The sequence below is a fragment of the Eschrichtius robustus genome, chromosome 10 (genome assembly GCF_028021215.1).
Source record: "Eschrichtius robustus isolate mEscRob2 chromosome 10, mEscRob2.pri, whole genome shotgun sequence".
Lineage (NCBI taxonomy): Eukaryota > Metazoa > Chordata > Mammalia > Artiodactyla > Eschrichtiidae > Eschrichtius > Eschrichtius robustus.
The window spans coordinates 84414303-84436780 of NC_090833.1; the positions used below are offsets into that span (position 1 = coordinate 84414303).

At 32.4% G+C, this 22478-nt stretch overlaps 1 protein-coding gene across 4 annotated transcripts in view; it reads right to left on the bottom strand.

Annotated features, from left to right (window-relative positions):
* AGTPBP1 (ATP/GTP binding carboxypeptidase 1) overlaps positions 1-22478 on the bottom strand; it is a 181991-nt gene that overhangs the window by 24427 nt on the left and 135086 nt on the right. For all 4 annotated transcript variants that reach the window (XM_068553274.1, XM_068553275.1, XM_068553276.1 and 1 more), the window contains 7 exons: positions 19109-19196; positions 15521-15665; positions 12737-12890; positions 11522-11702; positions 10086-10215; positions 8910-9041; positions 2240-2416 (listed from right to left, as the gene is read on the bottom strand). In XM_068553274.1, the coding sequence (XP_068409375.1) occupies positions 2240-2416; positions 8910-9041; positions 10086-10215; positions 11522-11702; positions 12737-12890; positions 15521-15665; positions 19109-19196 (1007 nt within the window). The remainder of the gene's footprint in view (positions 1-2239; positions 2417-8909; positions 9042-10085; positions 10216-11521; positions 11703-12736; positions 12891-15520; positions 15666-19108; positions 19197-22478) is intronic.

Genomic DNA, 22478 nt, shown 5'->3' on the forward strand with positions numbered 1-22478 from the left:
AAGTACATATATGCCAATGTAAATCGTATAAAAGAGAAATGACTATATATTAGGTATTCATTTTATTTTTAAGATTTTATAAAGTAATTTTTAGAAAACTCGTCTAATGTTTTATGTTTCAAAATATATTTTAGCAATTTTTTAAACGTGGTTTTTCCAATGACTAAATAAATTTATCAAAACACAAAAAGAACATTTAAAAAAATCCAATGAAAGTCTATCAGTAGAATCCAAATATAGTAAGAAAGTGCTACTATTATTATGCAACAGATGATTTCAAGGGGCATGCAAGTCTCAGCTTCCCTGACTTCTTCTCTCCCTACTCCCAGAGACCAGTTTCACAGACACTGACGCTTTAACTTACCTTCTCCAGCTGGACTGCATCTCTTTAAGAACAAAGAATTTATAGTCTATTTCCCTAAATCATAGGAACTACCTACGGTCCTTTACAAAAATGACTGTCAAGCTTTTTTCCATCCCACACACTTACAGTTCACTAAAGCAATGATTAGGAGGCAGGGTTTGTGGGCTGGAGTGCTCATGCTCCTCTCTTACCACAATCGTGCCTTTGGTAGTCTAGAAGACACTGTTTTACAATATTTGAAGAGATTTCAAAAGATAGCACATTTTGGAAGAATAGTATACTGTGGTCAATGTAAATCTTAGGGAAGAGTCACTCTACAGAAAGTACTGAAATTTCACTAAGTTCTACCCATCTAGGCCCCCAAAGTTTGAACGCCAGTTGCAAAATCTATACAATTTTCTCCCAGTTTGTTACAGACTGGAAAAATCATTTAAGCTTTCCATTTGAACATTTTGGCATCAATCATAATATGTTTACATTTTTAATACTAACCAATTGGAAGATTTTTAACTCTTTCTAAACATAAAGTTATAATCACTTTTATGTGAGGTATATGAAAATCACTATGAGATTCAGATTCCTCTTGTCCATGTCAAAAAAAACAAAACACAACAAAACAGAATGAGTGGAATAATTAGCATGACACCTGAAAAGCTTTTTGTGGTAAGGCAAGAAAAATAAATATCCGGGTTTACAGTTGCTTACCTAAGGCCCAATTCATTGCCTTTTAAGTTCTCAATCTTTTGTGGTACATACATACAATGGAATATTACTCAGCAATAAAAAGGAACAAAATAATACCATGTGTAGCAACATGGATGGACCTAGAGATTGTCATACTGAGTGAAGTAAGTCAGACTGAGAAGAACAAATATTGTATGATATCACTTATATGTGGAATCTAAAAAAATGGTACAAATGAACTTATCTACAAAACAGAAATACAGTCACAGGTGTAGAAAACAATCTTATGGTTACCAGCAGGGAAACGCGAGGAGGGATAAATTGGGAGATTGGGATTGACGTATACACACTATTGTATATAAAATAGATTAACTAATAAGGAACCACTGTATAGCACAGGGAACTCTACTCAGTACTCTGTAATGACCCATACGGGAAAAGAATCTAAAAAAGAGTTGATATATGTATATGTATAACTGATCTAAAAAAGAGTTGATATATGTATATGTATAACTGATTCACTTTGCTGTACACCTGAAACTAACAAAACATTGTAAATCAACTATACTCCAATAAAAAATTTTTTTAAAAGTTCTCAAACTTTAAAATTAAAAAATTCAAAGTCACCTAACATTTAATTACTCTTAAATTTCAAAAGTAAAGTCTGAACTCATTGTTTCCCATAAAAGCCTATGGTACCACAGAAGAGGAGTCTTAGAAAAGAAAAAAAAATTAGTGAAGGAATATGCATTTAAAAGTCATACACACATAAAATCTAAATTAAAAAAATTTTATAAGTAAGTGTAATGTGTTTATTTCTAAATGCATAAAAATATATTTACATCCAATGAATTAAAATGATAGAACATTTTATTAATAATGTACTACTTGCACAGCTCATTATAAATTACTAACTTATTTAAATGTGTGTTACAGCATGCTTTCTTAAAAATTATGACCGTAAATAGACTCAACCAAGATTTCATAAGGATCCAAAGCAAGCTATTTAGTTCAGAGAAGTAAAAAAAAACAAAAACTGTTCTTAAGATAGCATATAATTCAATTCCATTATTGCAAGTTACATTTAGCTCAGTATAACAAACATATCATTTAATACATACTTGAAAACTACTAGAGCATATATGGAAGACTTGAAATATTTTTATGGCTGGAAGTCCTGAGATGTTTTACCTTATATTTTCCCTGATCACAGCCACACAAAGTACTCTCCATGGTATAGCTTCTTTGTACTCCTATCTCTCTCCAAACTACAACACGTGCTGTAGATTCTTTAGATTTTTCTACTACGAAGCTACAGCTGCTCATGCAAAATGCTGGGGCAATATGGCTCAGAATCTTAGGCAAAGTCTGCAAAGATAAGAATGATAAAATATTTCAAGAGCTTTCTTTTTTTGTCATTTAAAATTATTTTAATTTCTAAATTTTGAAAAATTTTTATGAAAACAGTCATTAGAGCAGTCACGTGGATCTTCTTCCTATATCCCTTGCTATTCAAAACATTGAAAGAATCCTCTTACTAAATTAGACTTTTCTGCTTTCCTAGACAAATATTAATCAGAAAATAGAATGAACGAAAGGATAATATTCGTAGTAGCAACCAGTAAGTGGAATAAAACCATGTAAGAAAACCATGTTTTAAAATACGAAGAAAAACATATTTCAAAAAATGAAGAAACTTTAGTCATGAAGATGGCTTGACTAAGAGATTTAACACTGTAAACGTCAATCAACCCTAAATGAAACAATAAAGCTAAGACACTCACAGTCTAAATGCCCACAACATTTCTGCAACTTAAAATTATTCTCAGGTTCACATGAAAATGAAATATAGCAGTATACCCTGGGGAATTCTGAAAGAAAAGGCTATGACTGGAGAAATAATCTGACAGATAATTACATATCTAACAGTTAAATGATGATACTGGTATAGGAATAGACGCATCTTTAGAAAGAGAGTTCAGAATTAGAACCAAAGGTATTTGTTAAAATTAGTATTATTATTAGTGAGGAACATTGATCATTCACGAAAAGCTGACACAACTGGTCAGCCACTGAGAAAAACCAGCTGAAGTCACTCTCCACTGAATTAACTCTAATTAGATTGTGAATTTAAATTTTCAATTAATAAGTTAAATTTTTAAATGAAACTACAAACAGTAAACATAGAACTCTACTTTTAGAATCTTAGAATGAGAAGTCTTTCTAAGCTTCAAAACCCAGAAGCTACTTTAAAAAAAAAATCAACAAATATGATAAAAGTTTTAAATCACTACATATCATAAACAAAAAATTTTAATATACTTATAAAGAGTATACTTATAAAGTTATTTTAAAAATAATAATTAAATACTTGTATAAAAGTAAGCAGAGAATATGAGAAAAGGCTATTTTTAAAAAAGAGAGAGATAATATAATAATTGGCCAAACATAGAAAAAGATACTTGACCTCATATATTATAATTACAGATACACAAACTAAAACCATCAGATATTTTTTTCACCTGGCAAAGATGACAGTAAGATGTTTGGAGAAACAGCACTATCATTCACTGGGGAGTATCAATTTGTACAATCCTTATAAAAAAACAATTTGGCAATACTAATGAAGTGACCACCACCAAGGGACAGTGAACAATTTTGGTATAGTCGTACAATAATAACAAAAATACACAATGAACATCTTGTGTAGCTATCAAAAAGATGAAGACAGATACAGATATGAGGACCTATGGCCAACAAACATTATGTGAAGAAAAAGTTGCTGTGGAGCGTTAAAAAAAAATAAAAACCACAAAAACTTGATATACTATGTTTATATACATCTATGAATGAATGTGCTTAGAGGTAAATCTCACAATACACATGGTGAAAGTGATTAATTAGTGATTAATTGAGAGAAGATGACTTTCACTCACTACTTTACATTTCTGGAGTGTTTCCATTTTTTAACATAACTCTAATCATTTTATTTATCTGGGAAAGGGGAAGAAGAGAGAGGACACCAAAAAGAAAATGTGCTTTGAAGTTTTGCTAAGGGGAGTGGTATGTTACTGAAACTTTTTTTTGGAAAATAACCTGGGGTGTTTGTTTAGGCGTAAATATAGTAAGAGAGACACTGTGACAAAATGAAAAGCACCCAGTACGTAAAACAATAGATCTCCCTTCAGTCCTAGGCAGACCTCAAAACACACCCATACATGTGGAAACAAGGTCTGTAACAGATGGCTGCATAAAATCAGCAGAGGAAGGAGGTGCTGTTTAATAAATGGTGCTGAGACAACTGGTTATACATGGGGAAACTAAAATTAGACCCCCACATTTCATACAAAAATAAATTCCAAAAAATAAAAAAATAAAAATAAATTCCAAATTGATTAAAAATCTAAATGTGAGAAGCATTTTTAGAGGAAAAGCTTTCAGTTTTTCAAACTTGAGTATGATATTAACTGTGGGTTTGTCATAAACGGCCTTTATTATGTTGAGATATGCTCCCTCTATACCAACTTTGATGAGAGTTTTTAACATGAATGGATGAATTCTGTCAAATGCTTTTTCTGCACCTATTGAGATGATCATGTGGTTTTTATACTTCCTTTTGTTAATGCGGCATATTACAATGACTGATTTGTGATTATGAACCATTCTTGCATCCTTAGAATAAATCCAACTTGACCATTGTGCATGATCCTTTTTATATATTGTTGGACTCAGTTTGCTAATATTTTGTTGAGGATTTTTGCATCTATATTCATCATAGATACTGGCCTGTAATCTTTTTTGTAGTGTCTTTGGTTTTGGTTATCAGGGTAATGTTGGCCTTATAGAATGAATTTGGGAGTGTTCCCTCATTTTCAGTTTTTTGGAGTGGTTTGAGAAGGATAGGTATTAGCTCTTCTTTACATGTTTGGTAGAATTCCCCTCTGAAGCTGTTGGATCCTGGACTTTTGTTTGCTAGGAGTTATTTTATTACTGATTCAATTTCACTACTAGTGATCAGTCTGTTCAGGTTACCTATTGCTTTGGCCAAAAAGTTCCTTTGGTTTTTAAGTAAAAATAAAAGACACATTTTTCATTTTCACCAAGAACTTTATTGAACAATGTATTCACCCTATTGTTCCACTACCTTCTGCCATTTTTCAGGCAACTTTATAATTCCATCTTCCCAAAGCTTTTTATCTTTTTGAGCAAAGAACTGTTCCAGGTGCCTCTTACGGTCTTCCAGGGAATTGAAATTTTTTCCATTAAGAGAATTTTGTAAAGACCGAAATAAATGGAAATCCGAAGGTGCAATGTCTGGCGAATACGGCGGATGAATCAGAACTTCCCAGCGAAGCTGAAACAGTTTGTGCCTGGTCATCAGAGAAACATGCAGTCTTGCATTATCCTGATGGAAGATTGTGTGTTTTCTGTTGACTAATTCCGGACACTTTTCATCAAGTGCTGCTTTCAGTTGGTCTAACTGGGCGCAGTACTTGTTGGAATCAATTGTTTGGTTTTCCGGTAGGAGATCATAATAGAGGACTCCCTTCCAATCCCACCATATATACAACATCACCTTCTTTGGATGAAGACCGGCCTTTGGTGTGGTTGGTGGTGGTTCATTTCGCTTGCCCCACAATCTCTTCCATTCCACATTGTTGTACAGTATACACTTTTCATTGCTCATCACAATTTGTTTTAAAAATGGAACGTTTTCATTACGTTTCAGTAGAGAATCTCACACGGAAATAAGGTCAAGAAGGTTTTTTTCGCTTAACTTATGTGGAACCCAAACATCAAAGCAATACACATAACCAAGCTGGTGCAAATGATTTTCAACACTTGATTGGGATATTTTGAGTATGTTGGCTATCTCCCACGTGGTATAACGTTGATTGTTCTCAATTAATGTCTCCATTTGATCGCTATCAACTTCAACTGGTCTACCTGACCGTGGAGCATCGTCCAGCAAGATATCTCCAGCACGAAACTTCACAAACCACGTTTGACACGTTCGATCAATCATAGCACCTTCTCCGTACACTGCACAAATCTTTTTTTGCATTTCATTTGCGTTTTTACCTTTCTTGAAATAATAGAAACCAATATGACAAAAATGTTGCTTTTTTTCTTCCATTTTCAATATTAAAATGGCTACACAAAAATTCACCCATTTTGTTAAGTTTTTTAAATGCATGCTGACATGACAGCTGTCACAATACAATCTAACAAAATTATTTTGAATGAAGTTAAAGACAACTAAATGCTACTAGAGCCATCTTATGGAAAAAACCAAACAAACTTTTTGGCCTACCCAATATATCTTCCTGATTCAGTTTTGGAAGATTGTATATTTCTAGGAATTCATCCATTCCTTCCAGGTCATCCAATTTGTTGGCATAAAACTGTTCATAGTATTCTCTTATGTTTTTTGTATCTCTGTGATATTGGTTGTAATTTCTCCTCTTTCATTTATTTTGTTTATTTGGGACCTCTCTCCCTTCCTTAATGAGCCTGGTTAAAGGCTTATCAATTTTGTTTATCTTTTAAAAAAAAAAAAAAAAAACAGCTCTTGGTTTCATTGATTTTTTTCTATTTTTTTTGGGGGGGGGGTCTCAATTTTATTTCCACTCTGATCTTTATTATTTCCTTCCTTTTGCTGACTTTGAGCTTTGTTTGTTCTTCCTTTTCTAATTACTTAGGATGATAGGTTAGGTTGTTTATTTGGGATTTTTCTTGTACGGGATACAAGATTAAAATACAGAAATCTGTTGCTTTTTTATACACTGATAATGAACTATCATTAGTTCAGGAATCCAAAACTAATTCCATTTAAAACTGCATCAAAAAGAATAAAATACATAGGAATAAACTGAAAGACCTATAATCTGACAATTATATAACACTGATGAAGGAAACTGAAGATGATACAAAGAAATGGAAAGATATCCCTGTTCATGAACTGGAAGAGTTAATATTTTTGAAATGTCCATACTACTCAAAGCAATCTACAGATTTAATGCAATCCCTATCAAAATATCTAGAATACCCAGGACATTTCTCAGAGAAGTACAACAAATAATCCTAAAATTTATATGGAACCACAAAAGACTATAAAGCAATCTGGAGGAAAAAAAAAAAAAAAAAAAAAGCTGGAGGTATCACTGACTTCCTGACTTCAGACTACACTACAAAGCTACAGTAATCAAAACAGGAATGTACTGGCACACACACAAAAAAACCCTGACATATCGAGCAATGGAATAGAGAGCCCAGAAATAAATGCACTAACATATGATCAATTAATCTATGACAAAGGAGGCAAAAATATACAATAGGAAAAAGACAGTCTCTTCAATAAGTGGTGGTGGGAAAACTGGACAGCTACATGTAAAAGAGTGCAATTAGAAACATTTTCCATACCATATGCAAAAGTAAACTCAAAATGAATTAAAGACCTAAATGGAAGGCTGGAAACCATAAAACTCACAGAAGAAAACATAGGCAGAACACTCTTTCATGTAAGTCACAGCAATATTTTTTTGATCTGTCTCCTCAGGTAAAGGAAACAAAAACAAAAATAAATAGCTAGGACCTAATTAAATTTAAAAGCTTTTGCACAGCACAGGAAACAACTGACAAAATGAAAAGACAACCTACGCAGAGGGAGAAACTATCTGCAAATGATATGACTGAAAGAGGTTAATATCCAAAATATATAAACAGCTCATACAACTCAACATCTAAAAAACCCCCAACCAACCCAATTAAAAAATGGGCAGAAGAACTGAATAGATATTTTTCCAAAGGAGACATACAGATGGCCAACAGGCACATGAAAAGATGCTCAACATCGCTAATTATTAGAGAAATGCAAATCAAAACCAAAATGAGGTATCACTTCACATTGGTCATAACGGCCATCATCAAAAAGTCTACAAATAATAAATGCTGGAGAGGGTGTGGAGAAAATGGAACCCTCCTACACTGTTGGTGGGAATGTAAATTGGTACAACCATTATGGAGAACAGTATGGAGGTTCCTTAAAAAACTAAAAATAAAGCTACCATATGATCCCGCAATCCCACTACTGGGCACATATCCAGAAAAGACAAAAAACTCTAATTCAAGATGATACATGCACCTCAATGTCCACAGCAGCACTATTTACAATAGCCAAGACATGGAAGCAACCTAAGTATCCACCAACAGATGAATGGATAAAGAAGATGTGGTGTATATTATACAATGGAATACTCTCAGCCATAAAAAAGAATGAAATTTTGCCATTTGAAACAGCATGAATAGACCTGGAGGGTATTATGCTTAGTGAAATAAGTCAGACAGAGAAAGACAAATACTGTATATTATCATTTATATGTGGAATCTAAAAAATAAAACAAATGTATATAACAAAAGAGAAACAGACTCACAGGTATAAGGAACAAACTAGCCATTACCAGTAGGGAGAGGGATGGGGTAGTGGCAAGATAACAGTAGGTGATTAAGAGATACATACTACTATGTATAAAATAAACAATGCATGAACAATACAAGGATATACTGTACAGCACAGAAAATACAGCCAACATTCTATAATAACTTTAAATGGAGTATAATCTACAAAAATAGTGAATAACTACACTGCACACCTGTAACTAACGTAATATTGTAAATCAAGTCTACTTTAATTAAAAAAATGTGAAAAGCAAAAAAAATTAGAAGAAACATTTAAAACGAAAAATCTGAAACAAAATGGCAACATTTACTGAATCTGAGTAGTTCCTATATGTTAAATTATTTTCTGTAGTTTTATGAGTGTTTGAAATTCAAAAATTCCTGCCTTATCTTTAATAATTACCCTGTATCCCATATCTTCCACAACATCACATGAAGCTGCACTGTCATTCGTGTGCCACACTGTCTCTTTGATGCTGCAGCCATACATAAATACATTCTTCTTTCGGGAGTGGCCATGATAATCACAATAAACCTTGAAAAGATAATATATTTTAAAAAGAAAATCCTTCAAATTCATATATTGCCAAGTAAAGCTAGCTAATATGAAGCCAATAAACAGTTCTGTGTTCCTTTGTCCTTTTATTGTAACTGAGCCACCATTTAACAAGTAGAATCAATAAAAGTAATAATACATATCTACTTTTGGAAAGGATCTATGATTAATCCTAGAATGGCTAAATCCTTTGCAGGTAGGTCCTGCATCAAGCCACGAGTTGCACTCTTTCTTTTGTATCTACTATTCATCACTTAAAAAATAATAAATTCAATTATAGGTCAAATCTACAGCTGCACTCATCACTGCCCCAAGGGTTGTTAAAATATTTACCTAATTTAAGAGAACATAAAAAATGCTTTCATGAAAAACATTTTAAAAGGGGGCATGGTTTCCCTTTAATTTTTAAGAGCATCATTCTAAAAATAGAAAATGGACAGATTTGCATGCCAATTTTGCCGCTCTGCAAAGTGTTCTATCTTTCCCAAAGGAAGATTAACTCATTTAAAGACTAAAATAATGGAAACATTCTAAACAAAAGTTGCTGAAAACAGAAGAAATACACATACACAGTTCAGGAGAGTCTCCCACCATGCCTATACTACCTTTCCTATGTGTATAGTCGAGACTTACCTGCTTTAGAATTAGCTAAAGAGCTCAGAAATAGGTTTCTACTAGTTTGAGAATTTGGAAGATACCTATTGTACTTTTACCTTGATATTGTTCAAACAGGGAAGTTAAATAGCTAAAACTTACAGCCAGGAGTTACCAATATTCATAAACAAAACAGAAAAGTAAAGGGCTCATGAGAATTATAAAAATTAAATCTAATGAAATAAGAATATGGATACACTGTATTAATTTGACAACATAATTAATACACAAGTGATGGATAACAAAGATGTGTTAAAGAAACTGCTTTTGAAATTAACACCCAGCTTTTATAACCAGAAAATAATCTACAAAATACTAACTTATAACAAAATCACCTCTTTGACTATACAAACAAATATTGCCGCTTACCAGGGGTAAACGCTTCACTGCAGCCAGATATTGCAGCAGACCCTTGGCATGATAAATTGTAGGATGTAAATCTGGATTTGGACTTTGCCACTGTCTATTCAAATCCTCTCCACTTAAAGAACAGCGGTGACTACACATATGTAAACACAACGACAAAGATTGGTACCAATAAACTCTTACATACACTTTTTTTAATTTTATGATTCTATTCCACTAAATATTTCAAACAGGTATAAATGGTGTGCTCACCAGAATGCATATTATAGTCAGTAAGTAAACATTTATTTAGCATTTGCTATGTGCAAGATCTTGTGTTACATGCATTTAACTGTGGTAAGCTTGCAGTTTTATAAGTCAAAATTTTCAAGCTATAGGAAAAATTCTCCATTCTGGGGTTTTGTTCCATACACCATAAAATTTATTCATGGTCATATTTTCCATTCTAACTATATAATAATCATTTCTTAAGCTAACATTCTGTATTTTGATTGTATCAGTTATTATTAAAAGTGCTATCTGGGCCCTCCTTCTAAGAAAGATAAGTATTGTGTATGAAAAGCACACATTCTTGCAAAAATTCAAATACATTTTCATTAATCGTAGGTACTAAGTATTAAAGCCACTGAGCAAAAATTTAAGCAAACGGTCAGAAGGTGACAACAGAAATATAAACAGAATTCTAACTGGTCAATATGTTTCTGAATTAAAACTAGACATAAAGTCTCATTTTAGTTCCATAATCATACTACTTAAAAAGAAATTATTCTATTTTTTTAATTCAAAAATGTCCTAAATATGAGAAACATTCATGGTTCTTTTACTGAATAAATAAATATGGTGTCCTCGACTTTGGAGATGCTCATGACAGTTAGACTAACTCCCCCCTTTCAGAAGCACTAAAGAGACCTTGGTCTAACTGACACAATAAATGAACTGTACCAACTATAAGCCACCTCCACTTAAAAAGTAACGTTCCAGTATTTCCACTCTAAAGAAGTCCTACTCATATCAAGAAGAGGTTAGCAGATGGAGCCAATATTCCATACTAGTGGAAAGAGATCCCAGAAGATTCTAAATCTTAAAACAACCTAAGACCATGCCATGACAAATAAAAAGGACTATAAGACAATGTGCTAAAAATCTTTTTCATATCCCAATACTGTGATTTTTCTAAAACAATTCAAGCAGACATACATTTTATAAAATCATATTCTCATGAATAGATACAGAATTTCTCAAAATATCATAGTACTAACAATATACAAATAATATTTTCATTTAAAAATTTATCAGATTAATTCTTCACTAAATTTTTTTTGTTCTAGAAAAATCACTAGATTTGTTTTTGAAATTAATGTGGATGCTATTATTTCAACAAGTTTATACAGGACAGCCACAACAATCTATAATATTTCTATAACTATTGCTTAACTTACTTTCCATTGATGACACCATCTGGATTTAGCATAGGGACAATTTTAAAAATATAGGATTCTCGTAAGCTCTGAGCAGTAGGGTTATTACTCATGAGATACTCCAATGTTCCTTTCATTACCCAACTTGCATTAGTCTCTCCAGGATGCACCCGAGCAGATAAGAAAACGTAAGGGCGATTTCCTAAAGTAGACATAAAACCTCAAATTAAAATGAATGTCTACTAAAAGTCTGTATGATGTTTGACTTTGGGGCTTTAGAAATATTTTTACTCAATTGTGAATACTGATATAAAGTCAAAGTAGAACTCACTGTGCACCTACTATATACAAGCACTATACTAGGCCCGCTAGAGAAAACAGATATAAAACCCATATAAGTCATGTCTTATATGAACATAACACATTAAATAGTATTTGAGTCATTTATTTCACAATGATTAATCTAACATATAAAATTAATTTTTTAATATTATCTTGGTTTCATAAAGAACAAGTATCTGGGGAAAATAGATGAAATATAAATTTATTTTTCATAAAGTCATGGAAAAAAGAAGGAAAATACAATCTTATTCCTGTTTTATGGTCGCTATGATAAGCACAGAACAATAGGTATATCTGCTCAGAGATTTACAAAGAAAACTATTTTTCACTATACATTTAGATATACAGGGCTACAAAATAACCATTCAGTTCATCTGCTCATATTTTCATGAATAGCAAGCTCTTTCTCTTTCCTGAAAATATTTTACCTTCTTAACAAAATTAGAACAGTTTTCTTATATGTATATATTTTTTACCATAGCTGTACATTTGAGGCAACTTTAAAAACATAAATGGCAGGGAAAAACAAGTAGCTATTCAGTACTAGCATCAAAATACTTGATAGGTTTATGGTAGTTTTATTTATAAATAAAATTAATTGTAAAGTCTTAAACTGATGGTATAATTTGTTATACTATACTTTGGGTATGACTTCTAAGAATAAGAACTACAGAATATTAGTATCAAGAGACCTCAGAGGTCATCTCAGGCAGCTCCCTCATATGAGGAATCTGGGGCCCAGAAGTGGGCCCGAGCTAGGCAGTAACAGGACCCAGACTAGAACCCAAGACTTCGGATACCTATTCCTAGTACTAATGCCCTTACAAAATAGTCATGAAGCAAAGAAAAATAAGTAAGAATGATTGGTATTGTGAGTGAAGAAGACAAACTTACTGAATTGACAGATATGTTCATAATAATTAGACTCTGGCATTGCTGTTATAGTCACCAAGGGACAGCTGTTTCCAGACAGGGTTTCACATAACACATCTTTTCGAAAATAGATTTGCTGAGGATTGTGTGCTGATTCCAATTTTTGAAGATGCATCTTAATAAAAATTTAAAAGCAAAGTATATAATCATTCAAAAACTCCCTATGATAAACAGAAATAAATGCATCCAGATCTTGAACATAACTAAAAGTGAATCAGATTCCTAATCCCTTCTCCAGGGATTAGGGTCCAGATGCAGTTAAACATCAGTATTTGGGAACTTGAGAAAGGGGATAGATACAGTTTGGATACCCTTAATAGTGCGATATAACCAGTGGGGTTAGCGGCAGCAGCCTGTAAATAAGCACATTAGTATTTCTGTAGCAAAGCATATGAAGAGTCACCCTAAGTAGAATCAATATTCTAAATAAGCTCACATCAATTCAGGCCAGGCTTTGCTGCCAAATGGGTTATGAAAATGCTTTTGGTTTTCAAAGGCTTCTGAATGTTGAAATTTTGTGACTATAGATCTGTTAATGGTAACCTAAAATATGGAGAATGAATATTATGCAGCACAAATTTTTTAACAATCTTTCCTGATTTCAAGATTAATAAAGGCTCATTGTAAAATGTCTGGAAGACACAGAAAGTACAAGAAAAAATTTTAAACACCCATAATTGCATCACCTAGATTACTACTAACAAATGCTAATATATATAAACAAAACTGTAATTACATGTAAGACTTTTTATAATCTGATTTTATCATTTAATAATTTATACATTCACATTAGGATATTCATAATTATAAATATTATGCCACATCATTAAACATGTTGAATATATGTCTTTTGAAAACACAAGTTTTAATGGTTTTAGTATATGGTCACACCAAAAATAAATTGTTCAATCCCTTATTTTAAAGATACTTAGTTGGTTTCCAAACTTTTGCCTATGTTCATTCACATAATCATGATTTACCATGTGGTCACTATTTCTGGGCTAGAAACTGTGCCAGGCATTGGGGATATAACAATGAATAAATGGTCCCTACCCTAGAAAAAATATACAGTGCTATGAGAGCTTGAAATAAAGGGAAGGGAGCCTCGCAGAGTCTGGGCATGGAGGAAAGGTCTTCTAGAAAAAAATTACATTTAAAGTGAGATCCAAAGGATGAGTGAAATGGATAGAAAGTGTGCTGTAGGCAGAAGGAAAGCATACAGGAAGACCATGAAATAAGAAAAAAGAAGGACATTTCAAAGAACTGAAGAAGATTCATTATAGCTAGACCAGAAAGAAAAGGGTAAGAAATCGAGAATTTAACACAGAAGGAAGGGCCCGGTAGACCAGTCCTTCCCAAAGCATAGTATTTGGTAATTAAGATAACTAAGTGATATGTGGATAACCTTTAAAAAAATTTGAATAGATATGTATTTTACTGTGAATTAGAAAAAAAATTTAGCACATTAAACCTGTAATTCCACAGATATTAACTTAGGATGAGGATAATCTTTAAAGAGTGAATTACTTTAAAGTCTGTTTAAAGATAAATATTAAGTAAATAACAGTTCAAACAGTATGAAGAAATGGCCAAAACTGTGCAAAGTAGTGGAGAAATGACTGAATGAGCTACGGTAAGAATTTTAGACTTCATACAAATGGCAAGAGAAATCACTAAGGAGTTTTAAGGAGCAGATTTATATGATTAGATTTGCCATCAAAGAGCCCTCTTGCTACAGTGTGATAAAACAATGATGAAGAGGAAAGGGGATAAAAGTGAGTTTTGGGACACCAGTTAGAAAGAGGTTGGCATAAGTCCAGGTGAGAAACAATGGTAATGCGTGGAAAAGGTCATGGTAGTGGGACTGGAAGAAAGTAGGGGCATTTAAAATATATTAAAAAGATAACATCAGTAAAGAACAGTAACAAATACCATGTAAATAACAACACTATATTTCTGATGCTATGTTATTCAGCACAGAAAGATATTGGTTTATACCTTTACTGTAGGTTGGAACCTTACTAAAATAAAGTGAGCCTCATTTAATGTTCTCGGCCTTGACATTTCTTCTGCTCTATAGACTATGTTTTTCTCTCATTTTCTCCTCTCTCATAATTTGGAAGCTTGTTTCTAATCATAGTGTTCCAATTCCTTTCTGGGTAAATTGATCATACGAAGCTTCACGATCCTTGATCATTAGGACAGACATTCTGTTCTGAGTATAAATCTGCCACAGTAATTACTTGAATTTTTTGTTTTACAATGCAAATAATCAAAAAATCTCAAAAGAACCCACAAAACAACTCTTATACCTCATATTCTAAGCAATCTGGATCTAGGACTTCATATGAAACCATTGGAAGAAATGAATTCACAACAGAAAAACTTAAATTGCATATACATTTTCTACTGTTACATTTTCTGTGAGATTCAATGCTTTTCATTAAACACGTAGAAATCTCACCTAGTTAAAATTTATCAATTGTGATCTGTAGATTTCTACCCAAAGTGGAAAGTAAAAATCATGTCATATTTCCATAGTATTTCTATTAAATAAAAATGAAGACTATATTCCCATTTTACTTTAATGATTTCAACAAATATTGTATTATTTTCTAAAGTCATCAACCCTGAATCTTTTTCTTATCTTATTTAGATATTTAATTAAAGCAATTTTTCTTCAATTATCTGACACATACACATACAACACAATAATGGTCACAGTACAACTTAATGAGTTCTCACCTGTAAAGTTGAATACGTATATGGATAGTGATAAGCAAAATAGCACACATCATCTTTATGTGGAAAAATGACAGTGAATGTAATTGTATAGTAGGATTTTCCCTTTTGCCCACCTGCAGCAATTGAACTTCTTGAGAAGTGATTTCTGCAACAGAAAAGCATGTTTATTTCATCCACACCAAAATTCTGATTTTTCTTGCTATTTTAGTAAACAGAACTTCAGAAAAAAAAAGAAAAACAATAGTTTGTAAAAAAGTTTAACTTAAATACTCTTAAAAATTAGACTTGGGGGACTTCCCTGGTGGCCTAGTGGTAAAGAATCTGCCTTACAATGCAGGGGACGCAGGTTTCCTCCCTGGTCACGGAACTAAGATCCCACATGCCGTGGAGCAACTAAGCCCGCGCGTCGTAACTACTGATCTCACGTGCCTCAACTAGAGAGCCTGAGTACCACAAACTACAGAGCCCACGTGCTCTGGAGCCCGCTTACCAAAACTAGAAAGAAGCCTGCATGCCACAATGAAAGATCCCGCGTGCCGCAAATAAGACCAGATGCAGCCATAAATAAATAAATAAATAAATAAATAAATAAATAAATAAATAAATAAATCTCTATAAAAAATCAGTATGTTGTTTAAAACAAAAATTAGACTTGGTACTAAAAAAGCAGTTAATTGCTATCAGTCAACATTATGACTTTCCACTTCTGGATTTACTAATTAAATAGAGCTACTACTCTGTACATCAATAGAAGTTTTAGAGCCCCATTCTTTGATAGCCATACACATTACTGGGTCCAGGCAGTGATCACCAACAGCTGCTATGACCATTGGATGAAAGGCTGATGGATCAGACGACAATACCTGAATTCACTGATCAATCTTAAAATTACAAAAGAAGAAATAACCAGAGATGATATGTTTCCTAATATGATGCAACAGGAATTCAGGGAATCCTGCACCATCTATGAAGTATTCTTGTCAAAAATGAAACCTGAAACTGATTAAGCTTCTATATCTAACTATGAGTTTATAGGAAATTGGTGAGATAGAAGAATTCATTAACACCACAGGGGTGCAAACAGCAAAATCCAAAATGTGGAAAATCCTGCATGACAAATGATCTAATTTCTTCAATAAAGGATAAATTTAAAAATAGAGAAGAAGGAAGCCTATAAATTAAGAGACTTAAAGGACATACGTGTGATCCCTTGGTTGGTCTGATTTAAACAAACCAACTATAAAGTAATATTTATGAGACAAGTAAGGCCGAACATTGACTGGATATTTTATCATATTAAGGAATTTTCTTAGGTGTGACAACGGCCTTGTGGTTAGATTGTCTTAAATATGTATCTCAAAAAGACAAAGACCTTTGAAGTATTTATGGATAAAATATATCTGGAAAAAAATAAGGATAAAATATGCCTTAAAAAATTCAATGTGGAGGTAGGGGTGAAAGTATAGCTAAAATGAAACCATGTGTTGATAACTGTTGAAACTCAGTGATGAATACATGGGGCCTCATTATCCTATTATCCGCTTTTGTAAATGTTTGGAGATTTCCATAATAAAAAGTTTTTAAAACTACATATTACTTTCCAGACTTTAAATATCATTGAGATACGATGACCTAAAGATGCTTTGGTCTATCAACTTCATTTCTAAAATTCCAAATCACCTTGTATTATTTAAGCCATGAACTGAAGAAAAGCCATGGCCTATAAATTACTTATTCATGCACACAGACATTCAAGGTAGATCACAACCTTAGAACTACCCTGGGATCAGATCTTCTAATATAATCTTATAAAAATCAAGCTTGCTATTAATGAAAGTAAGAGAACACTGACCTAAAAGAATGGTAGAGTCTTCATTAACTTAGCCACTACATCTTGAATAGAAATTCAATGACAAGGTGCTAAGAGTTGAGGAAAATGCAAAATAAGGTCTGGAAGTAGATCCTGCCAACTCTTTTACTCCAAAAGCTTAACATCTAATTGGGGAGGTATTTATGTCACCACATTACAGCTACCTGGCATTTTATAGGTTACATTCACTCACATACTCGTGGAAAGTAGTTTTATTCTCATTTTACAGATGAGACAAACAAGATCAAAGGACAGTGCAAAAATAGTTTTTAATCCCCACTATCTGGATTTCAGGCTTGAGGAAAGCAACTAGAACAGTGCTTGTTACATAGAAAGTGGTTAATAAATATCTGTTGAATTGGCCTGAATTCCAATTCCAGATCTGGAAGTAGCCAAAAGAAAAAATAAAAACTAAACAAACAAAAATCCTTGCCATCACCCCTTACATAAAAAAGAAAAACCACCTGAGATGCTATGACCATTCACTTTACAGTGTGAAAAAGAAAAGCATTCATTGATTGATGATTTCTATTGTGCAAAAGAGAAGCATGAAAGAAATACTTTTTGAAAAACGTTGTTTCACCCTTTAACAATTTAAATCATTCTGCCAAAATCTAACCAAGCACTTCCCAGATAATCACTGCTCCACTCCAACTTATGAGAAAGAGATAAATGATAAAGTATATTTATATTAGCCTACCATTGAAAGAAATATGAAATTCATTCAGGTGAAGAAGAATTACATATAACCTTATGCTTCTTTCCCTCATTTATTTACTACTTATTTTGCTAATAAAATGGGGAAAACCCTACTGAGATTAAATCCAAGGAACAATTTCTTTCTTAGAAAGCAATAGCACTTAAGATCTAGGTTTTTCCAAAACCCTATCTAAACCATTAAAAAGAGTTTAATTTTAGAATTCTTCTTCTTCTAATGGATAAAACGAAAAGAAAAGGAACATTAGTGCTAGTTAAGCACAATATAAAATATAAAAACTCAAAATCCACTAAACAGAAATGCCAGGATTAAGATTAATAACAGAGAAAAAGAGGGATGTCAAGTGCATTCAATAGTGCATAGAAGTTATCTTGAAATGTATTACACGCAGAAACAGTAAAAATGGGAAGCAAGGCATATGATAATCCTAGATTACTTAGTCATGAATTGAATAATCCAATTATTCCACTGAAGCAATAAATGATTTCTAGCACTTATTTTAATTTGATAAATAGATCACCTATTTGAAGTCAAAGTTGAACTGTGAAAGCTGAAGTAATGTAACTGTGGAATACATCTCCAAGTAAAATATTTTGGAAGTTAAAATGAAGTAAACATTTGTGTGCAGAAGAGAAAAGAATTACACTTAATATCACCAGAATAATTTAAAAAACCACTGTAAATTATTTCCTAGAGTTTCTAATTTCAGTCTTACTCAATGAAGTTTCCAGAATTTTAAAGCTAAAAAAGTTGAGAACACATCTAAGTGGGGGAGGCAAGATTTGGACCTAAGTCTGTCGTCTGTCTACAAAACACGTTTTATTTCCACTAAATATACCCCCATAATGGATCTCAAATTTTTAAAAACTCTGTTGGAAGTAATACTAAAGCATATCACCAAATTCAAAGAACACAATAACTTTTTATCTTTGAACTGAAATAAGACGAATTAATATTTCCTTCTGTAAAACTGATGTCCTGTTATTGTCAGAATACTTACTTATAGTAACAAATGTCAGTCCCCACACGAATCCACCATGGTCTAGCATTTAACGCTTCCTGAACCGAATACATGAGTGGTTGCATACCTTTGACAGAGAGAAAAAAAGAGAAAATTCTTTTCAGAATTTTTGAGTTAAAAATTAATCTTGCCATTGTAGAAAGCACCAAACATTCAGGAAAGCTAAAAGAAAAATAATTTTGGTTTTTCAGTATGCATTTAAAAAATCTGAGATCTTTCTTTAAAATCTCCTAAATCAATCAATGATATGTTTTATTTCTAGTTTTAACTAAAATGGAGTTACAACTTCAATGAGTGAAAAGTCATTAAACATTTTTCTATTATCTTTTCTATATTAGATTAATTATATACATTATAATTATAATGTATAATTGTATATAATATACAAGAATTATATATATGTAATACATATTACACTAAAAATTATACATATATTCCTTGTAACAAGTGAAAGAGACAAAAATATATATTAAATTAAGTATGATCACCCCTCTAACTCTCCATAGATTCCCATCTACACCAAGGTAAGGAAAACAATGCCACTAAAATGGCATGACTGTTTTCTTCCTCAGCCTTCTCCATACAAATAGGTGTTTATAGCATGGAGAAGGAGAGAGGGGATGAGGAGGGAGAGGGACTGTTAACAAAAACAGAATTAAATATATAGTATATTTTCTTAGGTAGTTTTAGAAGTATATTTTCCACATGCACTTTAAAATCATTTTAAAGGTTTCTAGGTTTCTAACAGGAATTAACGAAATTCATATGTTAATTTTGGAAAGGTTGACAATTTTTATTGAGATCTCGTTCAACTTTCATTTCTTCATTTTCTTGCTACAGAACCATTATGTTAAACTTATCTCTGAGTATTTTTATTAGTCTTTAATAGTCTCTAGGGTCTTCTAGGCATGCAAGTCATATCATTTGTAACTTAAAATATTTTATCTCCTCTTTTAGGATTTATAACAGTTACTTTATTTTCTACTTTTATTATAGAGAAATGAAGCAACCTCAAAAATGATTCTGAATATAGTGGTAAGAACAAAACTCTGTCTTGATCATTTTAATCAAAATACTTTGCCATTCAATGCAATTATTTGCCTATTGTTTTTTTAACAAATCAACTTTATCTTATTTGAATAATAGAAAGAGCTAACACTGAATAATTTCTATGTGCCAGATATTGTTCTAAGCATTTTTACATATGTTAAGTCATTAAATCCTCACAATAACCCTCTGTGGCAGGCGCTATGATTATTCCTATAACTGGAGCAGTTTCTCCCATAATTCTTATTATATTTAAGTGTTTTTAATTATTTCATCAAATGCCTTTTCAGCATCCAGTAACAGAATCACATGGCTTTCCTCCTTTAGTCTCTTGATGCAATAAACTTATAGATTTCCTATTGTGAACTATCCTTGCATTCCAAGAAAATGCTATTCTTTTACTGCTGTATGATTAAATTAGCTACATCTCATTTAGAATTTTTGCATCTAAAAATTGGTCTTTAAAAAAAAAAATTACCTTTACCAAGCATTGGTATAATATTACACTAGCGTCAGAAAAACATATTAAAAAGCTGTCCATCACTTATTAGAATAAAAGTAAAATCTATTTTTTTAGAAGTAAATATAATTTAGCTGGAATATCATCCTGTAAATACATTTTTTATTTCCTTTTCCACAGTTATAGTCTGTTCAGAATCTTTACTTTTTTCAATCAATTTCAGTATTTCTATGTTTTGTTCTATTTCTGTCTCATTATTTTTGGCATTTTAAAAAATTCTCTTCTCTATCCTTTTGGTTTTATTTTTTGTTTTTCTGATATCTTGAGTACTTATTTTTTGAGTACTTAAAAACTGAGCACTTGAGCAATAACTTATTTTCAGTTTTTTTTATTTTAAATAATGCAGTTATTAAAGGCATTCAATTTTCCTCCAAATACCAGTTTAGCTATGTCCCATAAGTCTATAAAGTGTTCTCCTTTGCTATACTTTCTAGATCAGAGCCATCCAATTAAACTTTCTGCCAGAATGGAAATGTTCCATATCTGCACTGTCCAATGTGGCAGCCACTAGCCATGTGTGGCTATTAAGCACAGGAAATAAGCCTAGTGCCACTAAAGAACTGAATTTTAAATTCTCACAATAACTGTCTTCTAATCAGGTTGTATTTCTCGGAGCTTTTGCTCTACCTATGTGGGTGCCATGTGGTTATGGCTGTTGTATTGTATAAGAGGTTAGTGTTCCGTATAGCAAATGAAACCAACAACAAAATGAAACAGCAACCTAACAAATGGGAGAAAATATTTGCAAATCATATATCTGATAAAGGGTTAATATCCAAAATATATGAAGAACTCATACAACTCAATAGCAAAAAAACAAACAATCTAATTGAAAAGTGGACAGAGGATCTGAATGGACATTTTCCAAAGAAGACATACAGATGGCCAACAGGTACATGAAAAGGTACTCAATATAACTAATCATTAGGAAAATGCAAATCAAAACCACCAAGAGATATCACCTCATACCTGCTAAAATGGCTATTATCAAAAAGACAGGAAATAATAAGTGTTGGTGAGACTGTAGAGAAAAGAGAACCCTTGTGCACCATTGCTGGGAATGTAAATTGGTGGAGTCACTATGGAAAACAGTATGAAGGTTCCTCAAAAAATTAAAAAATAGAACTACTGTTTGATCCAGCAGTTCTACTCCTGGGTATTTATCCTAAAAAACTAATTCAAAAAGACATGCACTGCTCCCGGCATGCTCATTGCACCATTACTTACAATAGCCAACACATGGAAGCAACTTAAGTATCCATTGATGAGTGAATGGATAAAGAAGATGTGGTATGTATATAATGTATGTATGACTGTGTGTGTATGTGTGTGTGTGTGTACATAGTGGAATATTATTTAGCCATAAAAAAGGAATTCTTGCTATTTGCAACAACATGGACAGACCTTGAGGGCATTATGCTAATAAGTAGGACAGAGAAAGACAAATACTGTATGATCTTGCATATGTGTGGAATCTTAAAAAAAAAAAAAGAAAAACCCAAACTCATAGATACAGAGAACAGAACGGTGGATGCCAGAGGCAGGGGCTGGAGGGGTTGGTAAAGTGGTCAAAAGGTATGAACGTCCAGTTATAAAACAACTAAGTCATGGTGATATAATGTGCAGCATGGTAACTAGAGTTAATAATACAATAGTGTGTATTTGTAAGTGGCTCAGAGAATAGATCTTAAGAGTTCTCATCACAAGAAAAATAAAGTGTAGTGATGGATGTTAACTAGACTTACTGTAGTGATCATTTCACAATATATACAAACATTGAAT